The sequence below is a fragment of the Eleginops maclovinus genome, chromosome 4, assembly GCF_036324505.1.
Source record: "Eleginops maclovinus isolate JMC-PN-2008 ecotype Puerto Natales chromosome 4, JC_Emac_rtc_rv5, whole genome shotgun sequence".
In the NCBI taxonomy this organism is placed as follows: domain Eukaryota; kingdom Metazoa; phylum Chordata; class Actinopteri; order Perciformes; family Eleginopidae; genus Eleginops; species Eleginops maclovinus.
The window spans coordinates 11,790,162-11,806,471 of NC_086352.1; the positions used below are offsets into that span (position 1 = coordinate 11,790,162).

General features: G+C 42.8%; 1 protein-coding gene across 1 annotated transcript in view; it reads left to right on the forward strand.

Annotated features, from left to right (window-relative positions):
- The window catches only part of nfatc3a (nuclear factor of activated T cells 3a), a 56,662-nt gene that overhangs the window by 33,867 nt on the left and 6,485 nt on the right, over positions 1 to 16,310 (forward strand). The window contains exons 4-9 of the mRNA XM_063880945.1: positions 763 to 962; positions 1,472 to 1,644; positions 2,042 to 2,182; positions 5,704 to 5,759; positions 5,864 to 5,990; positions 8,694 to 9,770. Coding sequence (XP_063737015.1) covers positions 763 to 962; positions 1,472 to 1,644; positions 2,042 to 2,182; positions 5,704 to 5,759; positions 5,864 to 5,990; positions 8,694 to 9,770 — 1,774 coding nt within the window. The remainder of the gene's footprint in view (positions 1 to 762; positions 963 to 1,471; positions 1,645 to 2,041; positions 2,183 to 5,703; positions 5,760 to 5,863; positions 5,991 to 8,693; positions 9,771 to 16,310) is intronic.

Below are 16,310 nucleotides of genomic sequence, written 5' to 3' on the forward strand. Positions count from 1 at the left end.
CTGCTTGCCTTTCCATCTTCCCCTTGTCTCTACCTGACAATATTTCCTTCATCCCACTTCTCACCTGTCTGAGTAGAAACCGCGGTGCCGTCCCGGTGATGAATGGAGGGGGCATCCAGTAGTCTAGGTGCCCCACGCCATCCATTCTATCCCACATGAAGCAGTGGGTTTGAAAAAGCTGTTGATATTTTTACTGGCATTTTTCCCCCTTTTAGCCCCAGCGTAACCGTTAAAAGGTTTTTTATTTGGAAGAGACCTCACAGAATGAGTTGAGGATCGTGTGAATGATGCTCTGTATATTTCAACAACCTTATTCTGTAAATTGATCTCATGATTAACTACACCAATTATTTTAAAAAAGCTCTTAGAGCCAATTCATTTCTCTCAATTTTCTAGACTGGATGCAATACTCATTTTATTTGGTCATGCAACGGTCAACCAGACCAGGTTTCAAGGCTCTGGCGAGGTTTTTTTGGAGGTTACAGCGGATTGCATGGAATCCCGTTAAGGGGCAGGCGAGCGAGGGGAGAAAATTGTAACTCCATTAGTTGAACAAACCAGTGTCAAACTGTCATAGGCCAAAGCGCCAGATGAATCTCCAGTGGCACTGCCAGATTTAACACAACACCCTCAACTTGACATTTAGATTCCCGCCAAAAAATGTGGCCTTCTGAAGTCAGTGGAAATGAAGAGAGTATTCCTTTGTTCACACCTCTCATCTGGACTCCAGTAACCCCCATCTGTTTCTCTGTCATGTCTCAGCTCATTGGCTACACTGAGAAACCCATCAACCTGCAGATGTTCATCGGTACAGCAGACGACCGTTACTTGAGGCCGCACGCCTTTTACCAGGTGCACCGGATCACCGGGAAAACCGTAGCCACGGCCAGCCAAGAGATCATACTCTCCAGCACCAAAGTTCTCGAAATTCCTCTCCTGCCTGAAAACAACATGTCAGCCGGGTAGGTGTCTGAAGCACTCGGAGATTACATTACTCAGTTATGAGCTTACCACCATGAAGGAAGCCCGGTCCAATGAAAAAATAACAATGTTTATGATCATATAGGGTTATAACGTCTTCCAGGAGATTTAATAGATTTTCTTAATTTAAGCCAACATGAGAGTCGGGCGCTGAGGGAAAATCTTTCTCTTGGAGCAGAAACTCTATTCAAATATTTATGACTCTGCATCCCCTTGATTATTGTATTTATATAAGGTCTGGTTTCATTTAAGTTGGAACTCATAGGAAGGGATTTGGTAGGGATTTTCTCCCTTACAGTTGTAATAAATCATATTCACAGGCGTTTTTATTTTGTCATTCAACACTTAATTTGCCTCTCCTTGCCGACTCCCTACCGGGCCTGTGGTTTGGTTTTATCACTCCCAGGCCTTCACTACTTATGCCTGTCTTAGAGATTGCCATCCCAGTGGTGCCGTGTATGAGCCAACTATTTTCCCTCTTGCTTTGCAGCATCGACTGTGCTGGCATCCTGAAGCTTCGGAACTCCGACATCGAGCTGCGGAAGGGGGAGACGGACATCGGAAGGAAGAACACAAGGGTCCGCGTGGTCTTCCGAGTCCACATCCCACAACCCAACGGGAAGGTGCTCTCCCTGCAGGCCGCCTCTATCCCTGTGGAGTGCTGTGAGTTCCCACTTTCCAGAGTCTCACACACATGCATACATATTCATTCAGAAAAACACACGCACACACTCCTTTATTAGCCGTCTAACGATTTAAGTTGTTGATTTAATGTAATGTTTGCTCTCATTGAAAGTCACTTTAGATAAGAACGTCTGATAAGTGTTCAAAATATAAATGCTCGGTTCTGTCCGTGCCATTTTTGTTGAGCGTTTAGAGAGGTGTTTATTTTAAGGCAGATTTTTTTGAGGCAGGTTTTGTATTAACATCCGTAAGGTGCTCCTGATGATTTGTCTACACATTATTAATCCACCCTGAATACTAGACTGCAGAGTGTATAATCACAGCTCAATGATGCTCCTCCTTTTTTTCTCCTCCACCCCTGCTGCTCCTCTCCCAGCCCAGCGTTCGGCTCAAGAGCTGCCCCAGGTGGAGAAATTCAGCCTGACCAGCTGTCTGGTCAGCGGGGGAGAAGAGATGGTCATCACCGGCTCCAACTTCTTCCCAGAGTCCAAGGTCATCTTCTTGGAGAAAGGCCCTGGTAAGTGCACAGCAGCTTACCTTCAAAACACATCTGCAGGAACAGTTTGTGCTACTTAAAAAAAATATGTAATTGTGTTTGATCAGAGAAGCCACTGTGAGTAAAACATCACGTGTGTCAGTTGTGTGGTCTTTTGGAAAATAGTTATTCTTCAGTGGCCAAAAAACCTAACTTTGGGGTGTTGTTATTTTACATTTCTACTCTTGAGGTTGGACTCTTTTCTAGATCTTGCAGAGGTCCGCAGAAGGATTTTAAAGTAGTTATTGCAAATAAATGAAAGTGGGGTTGTGAAAACAGACGTGGATGTTTACCTGAGCCCCAACAAGTCCTTTATCCCCACAGGGCATTCTGTCAAATGCAGAGCAGATTTATCTCTGCTTATAATGCTGTCTATCAGGTAGGCATGAGGCAATGCCCTCCAAATCCTGACATAGCTTTAACATCGCAGTATTTTCCAAATGTCCAAATTAAGAGATCTCTCCACATTTTTCTTAAATCTTTATCTCTACATGCATGGCCGCCATTGCCGTGTTTGTTTAATTTCAACAGAGAGAAAAAATGTCAGCTGCATATTATCGAATCATAAAAAGGTACAAACTTAGTCTACAAAGCTTCCTCAAATACATTGATCTTCAAAAATCTTCACTTATCCATGTAGTCATTCACATGCTTAAAGAACAGGCTAATATGGTGAGTGAAAATGCTAATTTAATCATAAAGTAGGCAAAACGGATGCATGCTTTATGCCGCAGTATGATTTGTGACTTTTAGAGTTGCTTGTATCTGTTTAACAATTGCAGGCTCTAAATACCTTACTTAGTTTTAAACTCCCAGCACAATTCATCCTGTCTCTGTTAAGTCTTTCTCTGCCTTCTCTTTTGTACACCACTCCATAATCAAAACACATGTTCTAGCTGTTCCCTCGGATGGAAACATTAAATAGCAAGCCAGTCCCTGCCTGCCTGAGACACCTTTGTGATGGGGAGCAACAGAATCAAGTTCACACATGGCAGAAAGTTGAAGTGTGTTGTTTCTTCGAGTGAGAGCCATTGTGTAAGATTTTTTAGCCTGTAGGAATGTCCTTAGCTCTTTGAGGTGTAGCAGCTGAAGCATGGCAAAGAGAAGCAGCACAGTCGAAACAACCCCCTGATGGTGGGGTTTTTATAGCACAGCAGCAAGTGGAAAGCTTAGAGAGGTGCATCTTGGGTATGAAGGGAAAGCTGGGCCCCTTGAAGCTTGAAGGCAGCGGACTGTGGAAGGAGACAGAAAGAAAACGAAGGGGAGTGGAAGATGATGTTGATTAGGTTTGTGTAAATGATCCCCCCCTCATCACGACTAATCCGCCTGCTTCAGAGCAGAAAGGCCCTGATTGGAGTAAGGATAGCAATGGAAGAAAAGGAAAATAAGAGGCAGTGAGATATATTTTTCCACCATCTCCCAGAATTGAAAGACAACAGTGGATTCATGAGGAACTGGAGAGACTGGGATTTGTTGCTAGTACACAAGGATCATGGGATGGTGCTATAAATGACTCTATGTACAGACACAGAGATCATGGAGCATTTGTTGGAGTGGGATCATATTTAAAGCAGAAAAACTGTTAGTAGGCATAGCGTTGGTTTGAGTCCTGTGTTTTGCTACCATAAAAAAAGGTACTACTTAAAATTTAGATTTGGACAGTTTTCTCCATTTTTTCTTGTTTTTCTCTCTGTATTATTTCCCTAAAAGCAAGATTAGCATTTCAGAGCTACGTGACTCCATTCAGCTATAAAGCCCAGAATAAGTCCTTAATTGGTAAAAGTATTTAAACTTTACAAGGATGAGTGTTTATATAAAAGAGTGGACTTTAAAGGCTTTAACACCGACTGCCCTGAGTAGTGACTACCACAGCCTGTGTTCTCTGTGTGTTGTTTCTCTCGGAGAAGCAAATCACTTTTTCAAACACGTTTTAAATAAACAGTAATCATATTTTGTTATTTTTGTTCAAATCTTTCGGGGCTTGTTATTTCCCTTCTTACCGGGGTGTCTATATGAAAGAGTGGTTGTCTCAGCTTGGTATGAGGTTCCTGTTGGTGCTTGTTGTCTGACAGAGCATGTGGGGCCCTTGCTCCTGCCTGTTGAATGTCAACAAGCTGCTCTGCAATAATGCACTGCTGTCAAAGACATTCAAAGTTATTTGCTCATAGGGGGGAAAAACTGCGTTCTTTCATCTACGATTTAAGCTCTTCCTTCAGAATAGAAAGAGAGTCTTCAGGGTTGTTAATGGCTAATGGATTACTACAACTATGACTAATGTGAGGGTGAGATAAGAGCAGGTAAATTACTTAAAGCTACAGGAGAGCGAGGATTTTAAATGTGACACGGCTTACAGTTGTTAGGAAACATATGGGCTTGCCTCTCTGCAGACATGTTGCAGATGCCTGACGGTGGTATGTGGGGGAATCCTTTGGGTTTTGAGGAAGAGGCCGTGCAGGTGCACAGTAAAGAAAACAGGCATCTGCAAATGAATTTGACTCCGCTGAGCGACTATTCAGTTAGTTGTCACAGTTTTTATTCTTCTCCACGCTGCGATGATTGTGATTCCCTCCAACCATACGGCGAGTCTGTCAGTGTTGTCAGCCCGACTGCTTCCCTTCAAGCAGCTGCCCTTAAGATATCTAGCCAAATAATTAGATCCTTCATAGGAAACCTGGAAAAGGATGTTTTCTAGCCAGAAATCTGGCAGTGTGTTAAGGCCTTTTCAAATAAATACAATTATTCCACTCCTCTGTCCATAATGTTAACCAGGCAAGACAAACAGCAGGACATTTGGACATTTGATTACCATTTAATAGCTGCTAAGATTTTCTCCATAGGGCTTCTGGGCCTTCCATCGTTTTGATGTCTCGTTGTTATCCAGAACAAATTGAAATCGTGTGCTCGAAGTCTCATATGGTTCTTAAGCCCTGTCTGTTTGAGAAAGCCCTGCTCACTGACATCATCTTTAGGAAACTTTAAGATGGAGAAAGCGAGCTTCTCCAGAAGAGGAAACTTACTTTAGAAAAAGCAGACTTTAGTTCAAAAGGGTCCTGATAATAAACTAGTTATCAGTGATGATGATCATGTGTGGCCTGGGTTTATCCCCGCTTCTGCATCAGGTCGATGTTGTTTGTTTGAATTTTCACTTATTTTGTTGTTTTAAAGCCCATTTCAGCAGTATGTATTGTGACTGTGTAACTGTCAGTCTATTCTGCATTGAAAAGCCCATTTTTAGCACTGGAGAACTGATCAAGACTATTCTGATGTAATAATCTGTCAAATGTGACACTTTTCTTATGAATTCAAGGTTTATTGTTCATTTTAAAGATACATTTTTGACTTTACAGCCGACATGAGTGATGACATTTCCTCTCGTATGTTCGGTAAAAGTTTCACCTTATAATATTTTTGTCGAATATATGTTTCTGTTTTCTTTCTTCCTGCCTGCACTAGGAGTATCGCTGGTTTGTGCATTTATTTTCGTTCTTTTTTCTTAACCATAGATGGACGACCACAGTGGGAAGTTGAGGCAAAAATAATGCGTGAGAAAACTCAAGGAGTAAGTAGTAACGTTTTTATATTGTCTGCAACATTTCAACTCCTTGTATCATATTCTTTGCATGTTTTGTTGGCAATAATTAATGTCAAATGTCTTCTTTGTAGTCGTGCATCATTGTGGAGGTCCCTCCCTACCACAGTAAGTCTGTGGGCTCCGCTGTGCAAGTGCAGTTTTATGTCTGCAATGGCAAGCGGAAAAGGAGCCAATCGCAGCGCTTCACTTACCTGTCAGGTGAGATAACAGGTTCTCAAGACTTTTACACAGAGTTAGTCTGTAATGACTGCTTTGGGTTTGTTATGTTCGACTTAAAACTGCTACATTTTAAAAGAAAATCCCCTTGGTTATGCAAGGGAACACACTAATTCAAGCTAATGCTTTTACAGACGTTGAGACAAAGAGTTTCCCTCCAGCTTTCCTTTGCATTCCTTCGGGTGTACTGCTCCCTGTTCCAGTTAATCTTCAAAGATAATGACAAGTAGTTAGACAGCAGAGACAGTTGTAGCGTGCTCTTGGTGTTGCACACTTCTCCACAGGGGTTTCACTAACCCTGTTTCTCTCTCCAAAGAAAGCATTTGCTGTGGTTTGCAGGGGGGCTCCTCCACTCACAATAACACACACACCTGCCAACTGTTGATTCTGTGAAGCAGTCTCCCTAACCAACCCTTTATTTCCCTCCTCACTTTTGTTGTTATTTGCATGGCCTTTAATGATGCAAATGTTTTTCAATTCAGGAAACTTGATATATTCGTAGACTAGGAGTCGTTTGATATGATTATTTTAGCAGTAAGGAAACTCAGTGGTCATAATATTTTGATTGGAAAGTTTCCTCAATGTTTTTCATTAAAGGCAAATTCCTGCCGTGCTATTCGATATTGTTGTTGTGTTATTGTCCTCGTAAAGCGAGTCATACCGAGAACACCGTTGGCGGAATATAATAACATGTGAGCATTTTGTGCAACATATCCAAACCCCTGAGTTTTACCACAAAAGTGTGTAAGTGTGTGTGTGTGTATGCGGCCTTGCCCCTCCACCCACCCAGCCTTTCTGTTTGCAAGCACGCCCACTCAACACTGACAGTTCCTGTTTTCAGCGTTGACAGATCAGAGCAGCCAATCAGAGCAGAGTAACTCTACTTAATCAAGCGGCGTCGCTGACACCAGTAATGTCACCACGGATACCGCCTACATTATTGCGGCAAAAAAGATAAAGGTTTTCATCGTGGGCTGCGGAGGCCCTGGCCCAATTAAAGGATGAATTCTGAGAAAATTGTGACATGTTCCTACAGAAAACGTTCTGGCACAAACTCTCTTTTTAAACATAAGGTGCAAACTATTTATTAAACCGATATGATACATTTAGATTTTTAAAAGAAGATTTCAATAATTAAATACACATTACACTTCACTCACCCACCATATACTTTTGGCTCTGTTTGAAGCGACACTAAAAACGACTTTGCTTTGGGGTAAACATTGTCTTTTTTTACTAAGAAGCAAACTGTACAGGGTAAGCTTAAAGGTTTTATTAAAACAGGATTTCAATGTTTGTCCTTGGGAGAAAGTGAAGAAAATGTTATTTATTTAAGTGTTTAAGTATACAGTGCCCTTTCCCTCTTGATATAACTTTGGCTCTATTGTATTTGTCCTAGTGGGATAAATAGTCTTCATCAAACAGAAATAAAACACTTTTTTAAAAGCCTTAATAAACCAGGATTTCATCTTTTCAAATATAAAGTTCCCTTCCTTTACCCTTGATATCCCTCCGGCTCCGTTTAAAGCCAGAATAAACCCTGTTTGGCCTTTTCGTGCCCCCCTTGCCTCTCAATCCCAGAGGCATGATGGGGTGAGGAGAGGGCAAGAGCAGTGAACTTGTTTTCTGTCAGTCTGATCCGGGCTGTGGGGCATTCAGCTACTCTCTATCCACAAAATATTTTCACGTGATGGCACCCGGACCGACAACATATGCTCTCCCTCTAATTCAGAGCTGGATAAAAATAAAACTCACTGTCACAAGGCCACCAGATTGGGAAATAGGTTACCGATTGGCAGAGCAGCGCTGTGTGCTTGTCCCCATTTACCATCACTCATTTTTTGGAGGCGTTTTTCATCTGGAAGGAGACGCATTTCACAATCCATACATTTCAGAATCTGTTCTCAAGGCTTTCTGATTCTTGTGACCTAGTTTTTCTGGTTTTATTGATGCATATTTGAACTTCAAAGACACTGATTGGACGAACTTGTGGGGGACGAGAATGTGGAAAAACTTGAAACACCTTCTGACTTGTTTTAGCTGGTGGAAGTCACTGGACTGAGCTCCAGCCTCACTGGCTGTGACACGGTCAATGTTGCAATACGGAGACTTGACACATTTATACTTTATGCTACTGTAGATTACTGTAATCTACCTGCTACCACTTCATTCTACAATGTTACACTTCATTTATATTATAAATACTGCTGATGCTCACTTATTTCCCTGAATGTGAACTTACTATTAATTTTTTAATACTATGTTCAGGCCTTTTTATCTAATAGTGTATTATTCTAATGTTTCATCTCTATCTATACTCTGCTGTAACAGCTCTGTTTGAAGTGAGACTAATAACTACTTTGCTCTGGGGTAAACATTGTCTTTATCAAACTTAAGAAGCAAACTATACAGTGTAAGCTGAAAGGTTTTATTAAAACAGGGTTTCAATGTTTGTTTTCAGGCAGGAAAAAACTCCATTTGACCTTGTGGGAAAATGGTGTTTCAAACAGAAGGAAAAATATCTATTTAAATGTTTAAGTATACACTGCCCGTTTCTTACCCTTGATATAACTTCAGCTCTATTGTATTTGTCCTGGTGGGAGAAATGGATTAAGGCAGTATTTGAGTATATGTGTTTTATCCTGTCTCCTTTTTCCTCCCATCTCTCTCCCTCCCCCTCTTCAGTCTTGGTGAAGCAGGAGCTCAGAGAAGAGCTGGACCTCTCTGCAGTCTCCCCCATGTCCATGCCCCTGGCACATGCTGCCGGACTGGTGCGCACCCAGCTGCCCTCTCCTGAGCAGTGCCACCCATCGGACGGCCTTCTGTCCAGCTCCCCTCACTGCCTGGCCGCCGGCTCCGGACCTGGCCTGCTCCCCCTGCAGGGCCCCTGCCCCTCCCTGGGCTCCCCGTCCTTCCAGCACCTGCCTCACCTCCAGAGTCGCAGCTTGCACCACCCCCCTGCAGACTGCCACATGACGTTCCACCCGAGCGCCGCCCCTGCTCCTCTTCCTGCCCCCCCCCGGCCCTCCTACCAGTCCATGCAGCACAGCCACAGCCTGCCCTTCAACGGCCAGTCCAGCCTCCCCCCTCAGGGCTACGAGAGGATGCCCTTCCAGCACAGCCCCACTGCAGTGTCTCACCCAATGGGGATGGGAATGGTGTACCCTTCCTCCCCGTGCTCCTCACCCTCAGCTCCCAACTCCTCAAACAGCCACCCCATTGCTGGTTCTCCCCAGAGCCAGCAGCCGCTGCTCAGCCCCTCATCCCCCCACCTGCACACACTCGGAGGCTATCACTGCTCCCCTAACCCCCCCCAGGTGTCCTCTCCCGGCGGCCACCCCCTCGTGGGGCAGCACTCCTCCCAGCTGCAGAGAGCGATGGGCTACCACCCCGTGAGTCAGAGGTCAGCCTCCTGTCCCACCCCGTCCAGCGGCCCCGCCACCAGGATGATCCCCTCTCCCCACTCAGGGCCTTCCTCCCCTCAGCTCCACTCGCTGCCCTACCAGTCTCCCACCTCCTCCTCCCCCACATCAGGTGGCAGTCCTCTGGGGCCCATGCAGCACTCAGGACAGCATTCCCCCCAGGCGACCAGCCCGGTCATGACCAGCCTGTCCCCGGTGGCAGCGGGGCCTCTGGGTCACCCTTTAAGCCCACAAGGGCCCTTCCCCTCGGACAAAGAGAGGCCAAACATCAAACAGGAGCCGGAGGAGAGGGAGCCCACCTTCCGTTCCATCGGCCTGCAGGACATCACGCTGGACGATGGTAAGTTCTTTTTATCGTAATGTTCTGACAGAAAACACATTTTTTCTTCTTCTCTCCTGAAAGTGACGGAGAAAAGCACATGACTTCTTTAAAATGTTTCTTTTGATTTGACTTAAAGCTCAATAAGGCAGCCACAAGTTTCACTCTTCCTCCTATATGTGCTAGCACTCTGAAACAATTAGAAAGAGCAACTGTCCATCAGATGAAGACACCCAGCGGAGACGCATCTACCTTTCGCTTTCCTCTCCATGGCGATCAGACACTGCACGTCTCTGACTCTCATTCTCCAGTTTCCTGTCAGTCAAAGCTTCCTGCTCTCATTATCACATTTCCCCTCCCTCCCCCTGTCCTTTAACACAAGATATTTACGCATCCCCCCCATCTGTGAACAATCTCATTTGCAGTCTAAAACAAGCAGCCGCAGTGGGATTCAATTTACCCTACATTGTGTCACGAGCGGGATAAATTTACATCAGATGATGTAAAACAATACAGTTGTTTCTCATGGGGGAGAAACCTCGGTGCCTGATCGTGGTGATAGCGGTTTCATCAGGTTTGGTACCGAGGGGTCCTGTGACTGAGTGTTGGGTAACATACACACAATGGGACTGATAAGGATCATATTAAAGCGGCTGATTGTAAAAAGCTTCTGTATCTGGCAGCCATTTGGAGATGAATTACACTCGCTGTGTTTTTTTGGCTTCTTGGAGCTGGGGATGGGGGGGGGGTGAGGATTGCATCAGCTACTTGCAAACACTGAAACACAGTTGTATGCCAGAGCAGTAATTACATCCTGTGTGTGTGTGTGTGTGTGTGTGTGTGTGTGTGTGTGTGTGTGTGTGTGTGTGTGTGTGTGTGTGTGTGTGCGTGCATTAACAACTCTAATTAGCATGCTCAGGAGAACTTAACGATTGACCGTGAAGACATTTAGCAGCTTTTGTCTTTCATCTGTAAACTCTGCGTCTTATTTTAAAATATGTGTGTCCAGACTGTTCCAAATCCTTATCTGGCTTTTAGAGCCTCTTTGTAAGCCCCTGTGTTGTATTCAAATGAGGGTCCTAAAGCTTTAAGGTTAATAAATAACATGTCCAGGCTGTCAGGGTATTATGTGCTAGCATGGGTACGCCTAATTAACACATGGATCAATAAGTCATGTGTGAAAGACTAACAACCACTGCAGTACATAAAACATGTGCATACACACTTAAACATGTAGCCTGTGAGAATAAATTTCTCTCAGATTTGTTCGGTTTTTCCCCCTCGAACACGCCCTGAAAGAACCACAGCCGGCTGCACTCGCACTATCACAAGAAAAAAAGTGTGAGAAAAGTTTGGGAGTGACACGGTTCAGCCGGGAATGTGAGCTCTCCCTTTGAGCCGGCGGCTAAAAATAGCTTTCTGTGCCAACCCAGCTCTGTAGGCCATGTTTTGAAGCGGCAGCTAAACCCAGCTCTGAGTTTTAGCAGGTCACACTCTCTTAAGTAGACCGTATTCAGCCCAGTTTGATAAACACACAGGTCAGGATGGGCACCAATATCACACATATGTAGGGAAGCAGTGCAAAATTTAGTCTGTTTTCAGACCTGCACAGCACAGGTTAAATCATTTTTGCATAACGTACTATCATTAAACATGAAGTGAACTACTGCAGGAGAATCACAGACCTGCAGGAGAGGCGATACAAATGTGAGCGCGTAGAAAACTGCTCAGGTTAGCAAGCAGATGGCCCTCGTGACGCACACCAGAGCAAGCCTGAAATGTGTGTGTGTGTGTGTGTGTGTGTGTGTGTGTGTGTGTGTGTGTGTGTGTGTGTGTGTGCGCGTGTGCACGTGTGTGTGTTGGTGGGGTATTGTGTTTGTGTCTATCTGTTTGATGATGTAGAGGTGTGTGCGTACACTATGTGTGTGAGCGTGTGCAAAGCAGGAGACACAGGAGGTGAGGAGACAGACTGACAGACAGATGGACAGACAAGGTCAGCATCCAACCCCGCTGCAGGGTCACTCAGCCGAGACATCCAACCTGAAATGCACTTGGCATGTGAGATTAAACAGAAAAATCTTATCCTTTTATTCAGTATACACAATATATTTCAATTTGTCCATACAGGCTACTTGAGATATAGTAGTTGGCGGTGACATTTAACTTATTCCCAATATGAAAATGACAAGAAATCTATAATAAATATATAAAAAAGCTTCTTTGAAATCACAGCAGATGGACAAGAGGAAAATAATATGCTCACAACAGCGACGGGCTGGAAAAGCAAAGAAGCAACGTTTGAACAAAGCAGCATGGGACTTCACTTCGTGTCACTAAAACGTCTAGCTTTGTGTTCGGTATGAACATATACCTTGTTCATACTCCAGTTCAAAAGTATTTTACCAAGTTGAAATACAGATCACTCAAAAGTGATTTTCATTTAGAAAAAAAAAGTCAGCTTTTTGAAAACCAACATGGCTCAGTTTCAAAACAAAACTCCTCATCCCTTTTTACTGCTTTGAAGTCTGAATCAAAACAGAGTAAGGTCGGGTGTTCCTTCATGAAATATCCTCAGAGATCCGGCGTGTTAAAATAAATACACCTGATGAATTTATTTTTGTTGCAGGACTTGGGCATGGATGATTGATGGACTTATTTTTAATTAATGTCTATCCCCCAGCAAGACTTTCAGACAGGTTTGCCCAATCTGTGAAAGCGTGTGTGTGTGGCTTCTCTATAATTTCAGCAGGGTTTTGAAGAATAGTCCGTCTTGTGACGATGATTGCAGCCGTCATGGTGACAAAACCTGAATCCTCTTCGCCGCCGAACCGTGCATTTAAGTAATTAATCGCCGCCTGATGATCTGTGTGTTTACAGAACATGGAGGGGAAGGGATTGTGTGTGTGTGTGTGTGTGTGTGTGTGTGTGTGTGTGTGTGTGTGTGTGTGTGTGTGTGTGTGTGTGTGTGTGTGTGTGTGTGTGTGTGTGTGTGTGTGTGTGTGTGTGTGTGTGTGTGTGTTTGCGTGCGCAGCGTGTGTGTGTGTTTGTTTGTTTGTGTGTAAGCAGTTGTCAGCAGTGTGCAAAGTCTGTTCACAACAAAGGCTGCTCTTTTGTTGGCCCTGCCCTGCCTAAATGCAAAGATGCCTCAAACTGCAAGCGCAGTGTTTAAGGTTTACTACAAGCCGAGCCCTGCACTCCTTAAAAGACACACACACACACAATAATGACAAATACACAGGTACACACAGGGAGTGTCATTTGTTATCTTGTAGATGTAATCAAATATACATATTTTAAATGTCAAACTTTTGATTTAGGCTACATCATTTGTATTCAGAGGATTGGATACATACGCCCTATATAAAGATTCACCTGTTTTTTCCACCTTTGGAGAGAGCCGAGCTAGCTGTTGGCAGGTCTTTATGCTATGCTAAGCTAAGCTAACCGGCTACAGAGTGAAGCCTTATTTTAATAAATTGTCAGATATAGAGTTGTGTGCTTTACTATCAGACACTATACAAGTCATTTTTAATTCTCCTTCTGTGCCTGGAGAGCTGCTTTCTCGACACAATTTTACGGAACTCCCTGTGTGTTGAAAAATGGCAGCAAGCCGTAAATTTAAAAAAAAAGTGAGTTGTGAAGAGGCCAACATCTCACAGTCCAGGAAAGATTTGGATATATTTTTCAGGAATTGGCCAACCCTGACCGGGGAGAAAACGCCAGTGAATGTTGGATTTTTCTTTGACAGGTGGAGAGAAATGCGACTCTAGATGTATCCCAAGTGAAATTACACATGACATTTTATTTGGACGTGGTCTTTGGGTTTTGGCTACCTCTGCAAATTATTTTGGTTCACATTATTCTTCTGAAAGGATGAAAAGTTGACCCCTTTTGGTGTTTTTTTGTAGTGTAAAAATAGCTAAAATGCCTCCACCTTCAACAACCATCCTTCAGTGGAAGACAAAACCGCAGACAGTGATGTTTGGTGATCTGAATGAACACATCACTAAAGATATTGCATCAGAGAAACACTGATAATCACTAACTTCTGATATTTGTTACATTCATGCGTATTCAACCAGACAGTAATGAAACATCTGTAGTTCATTTAACTGTGATTATCTTTATTGAACAAACGTTTATTATTTGTGCTCATGGACCTGTGTTTATGGTGCCATTTCAGTCCCAGGCTGCATCATGCTGCCATTAACCAACCATAACACAGAGCTCTTGATTCGATCGCATGACTAAAAAAAACAGTGGAAGGAAAAATGGTTTCCATGAAATGCTGCTCGTTAAAAACAATGGCAAACATTTGCTGGTCTTTTCCCCTGAAATTAGTGGAAACGGTCTTTCTGTGTCATCTTTCCATACAATTAAGGTCTTAGAGCGTGTATTGCAGAGGTCCTGGCAGAGGGAGCCTGATGCACACACGGGGCCAGTGCTTTAATTTAGAAAGGAGTGGGGGAAGCTTGGAAACCCCTCAGTGGAGATGAGAGCAACATGTTATCTCTTTACTGAATAAATATGAAATAGAGCAGGGTTTAGCTATGATTCCGTTTGATGAGCTTTTTCTGCTCTTTATTGATTTATCAGTCAAGCATTAAGTTGTTGACTGGAAAATAAATACTACAGTACTTGACAGTGTTGAGAAAATGAATCTTACTCACCGTAAAAGTGTCTACATCCATCTAATGGCAGCTTCTCAAATGGAAGGATTTGTAACTTTTCTTAGTTTTATGTGAAAGTGAATTTAAAACAAAAAGTTTGATTTGATTTTTTCTTTGGAAATTTCTAATTATTTCAAAGGTTTTCTGTGAATGGAACAAAAAAATACAAATAAAAAAACACATGAAAGCTTCTCTCAGTGAACTGAGGCCGTTTTTGTGATTTTCAGCTTCTCTCAGGAACTGAAGCGTTTTGTGATTTCAGCTTCACTAAGCAGAGATACGGTAAAAAGGAAAAAACTGTGTAAAAGTCATAAATGGGTCAAATATCCTACAACCCTTACACATATTAACAACTTATGAAGTGATATAATTTATCAATACACAATCGACAGAAAATATTTAAAGCTTTGACTGACATTACTTAGGGCTCTAGAAACCATGCATTTTACTGACCTCTTTTAGACCCAACAATAGAGAAAATACTTTAATGGATCAGGAAACATTCTCCTGTGCTTAAGTAGAAAATCAAATCAACTATTTTAAACGTTTTAGCAACTTGTTACCACCACCTATTAAATAGTTGGAAGAGCTTTCCTTTGATTTAGACGCCAGGGATACCTCAGCTCCGTGCTCTCTCCTGATAAGACCTAAAGCATGTACTGTAGCCATTGTAATGAGCTTTACCGATCTCCCCGGGCGGCCAATTGGGCTCCAGTGGCTTCCTTCCTCTGGTCATCTACTGAGGGGAGCCCCTATTCCGAGTCCCCGATCTCTCTTGTGAATCACTTAACGTCAGATCAAATGGGAAATCCAACAATGATTCAAAACATGAAAGGCTTTGAGAAACTGAGTAAGTCTCACAGATGTACCCTCTCCCACTCACTCACTTACCGACTCCAAAAGTTAAATTAAAATAAAGCAGATCACAAAGAGCCAAATTACTAAACCAGAATAAAGCTTCACCGAGCCTCCTGGAAGATTTCAATACAAGTTCCATCTACTGACCATCTATTTCCTACGTGCGTGTGATTGCTCAGTGACTTCTCTCATACCTGAGGCTTTGTGAAGACGTGTGCTTGTCATGTCAGAGCCTTACGAGTGGAAACTGTGCTTTGATATTCCCTCTTGCAGGCTCTTCCCTCTTTCTGTTCCCTCTGCACAAATGTTTCCATTGTGACATGTTGTCTTCATTTGCTGGACTCCAGAATCAGTCGATCTCCCAGCTATTGCTTAAGCCGCTCTGCCAGAGTAATGTTTTCTAAGCCTGGGTCAGGGAACTTTTTTTACGTGTGTCATAGAGGGTTATGATAATTGCCTATTTTCCATTTCGACTGTAGACATGTTTATTGATCATCTGCCTATTTCTCTTTGTTTAGCACTATGGAAATATGTTTAATATACCTCCTCTGACGTGCACTTTAGAAACGGAGACTTAAGATTCCAATCTCTGCACTCGATGTTTAACTTTATTTCAAGAACATTAATGTGAGCAATGTGTTCGGTATATGACGATACTGTATGACTGTTTCACAAAATAAACGTTGACTTTAATTACATTTATTATGTCAACAGAGTTCACATAACTGTATAAGGTTAATAATATTAAGTACAAATAACAAGAAAGTAGAAATATTTAGGTTCAACTTAATATTATTGCTTTCAACTAACCTAATACAGTTTTGTGACATATTACATTTAATCAAGTCAACGTTTCATTTTGTTTCAGTGTTTTAAAGCAGCAATTTACTTTTAAAAGCTGCAAAAACTGTTCAGGTTTGACAAATAATGGCCATGATTAGGAGATTTTTTATTTTCTCTAAGGTGTACATATTATTTTAACCCCCCTTGCTTTATCCTGACTCTTACTGATGCCGACTGCCTGTAAACAATA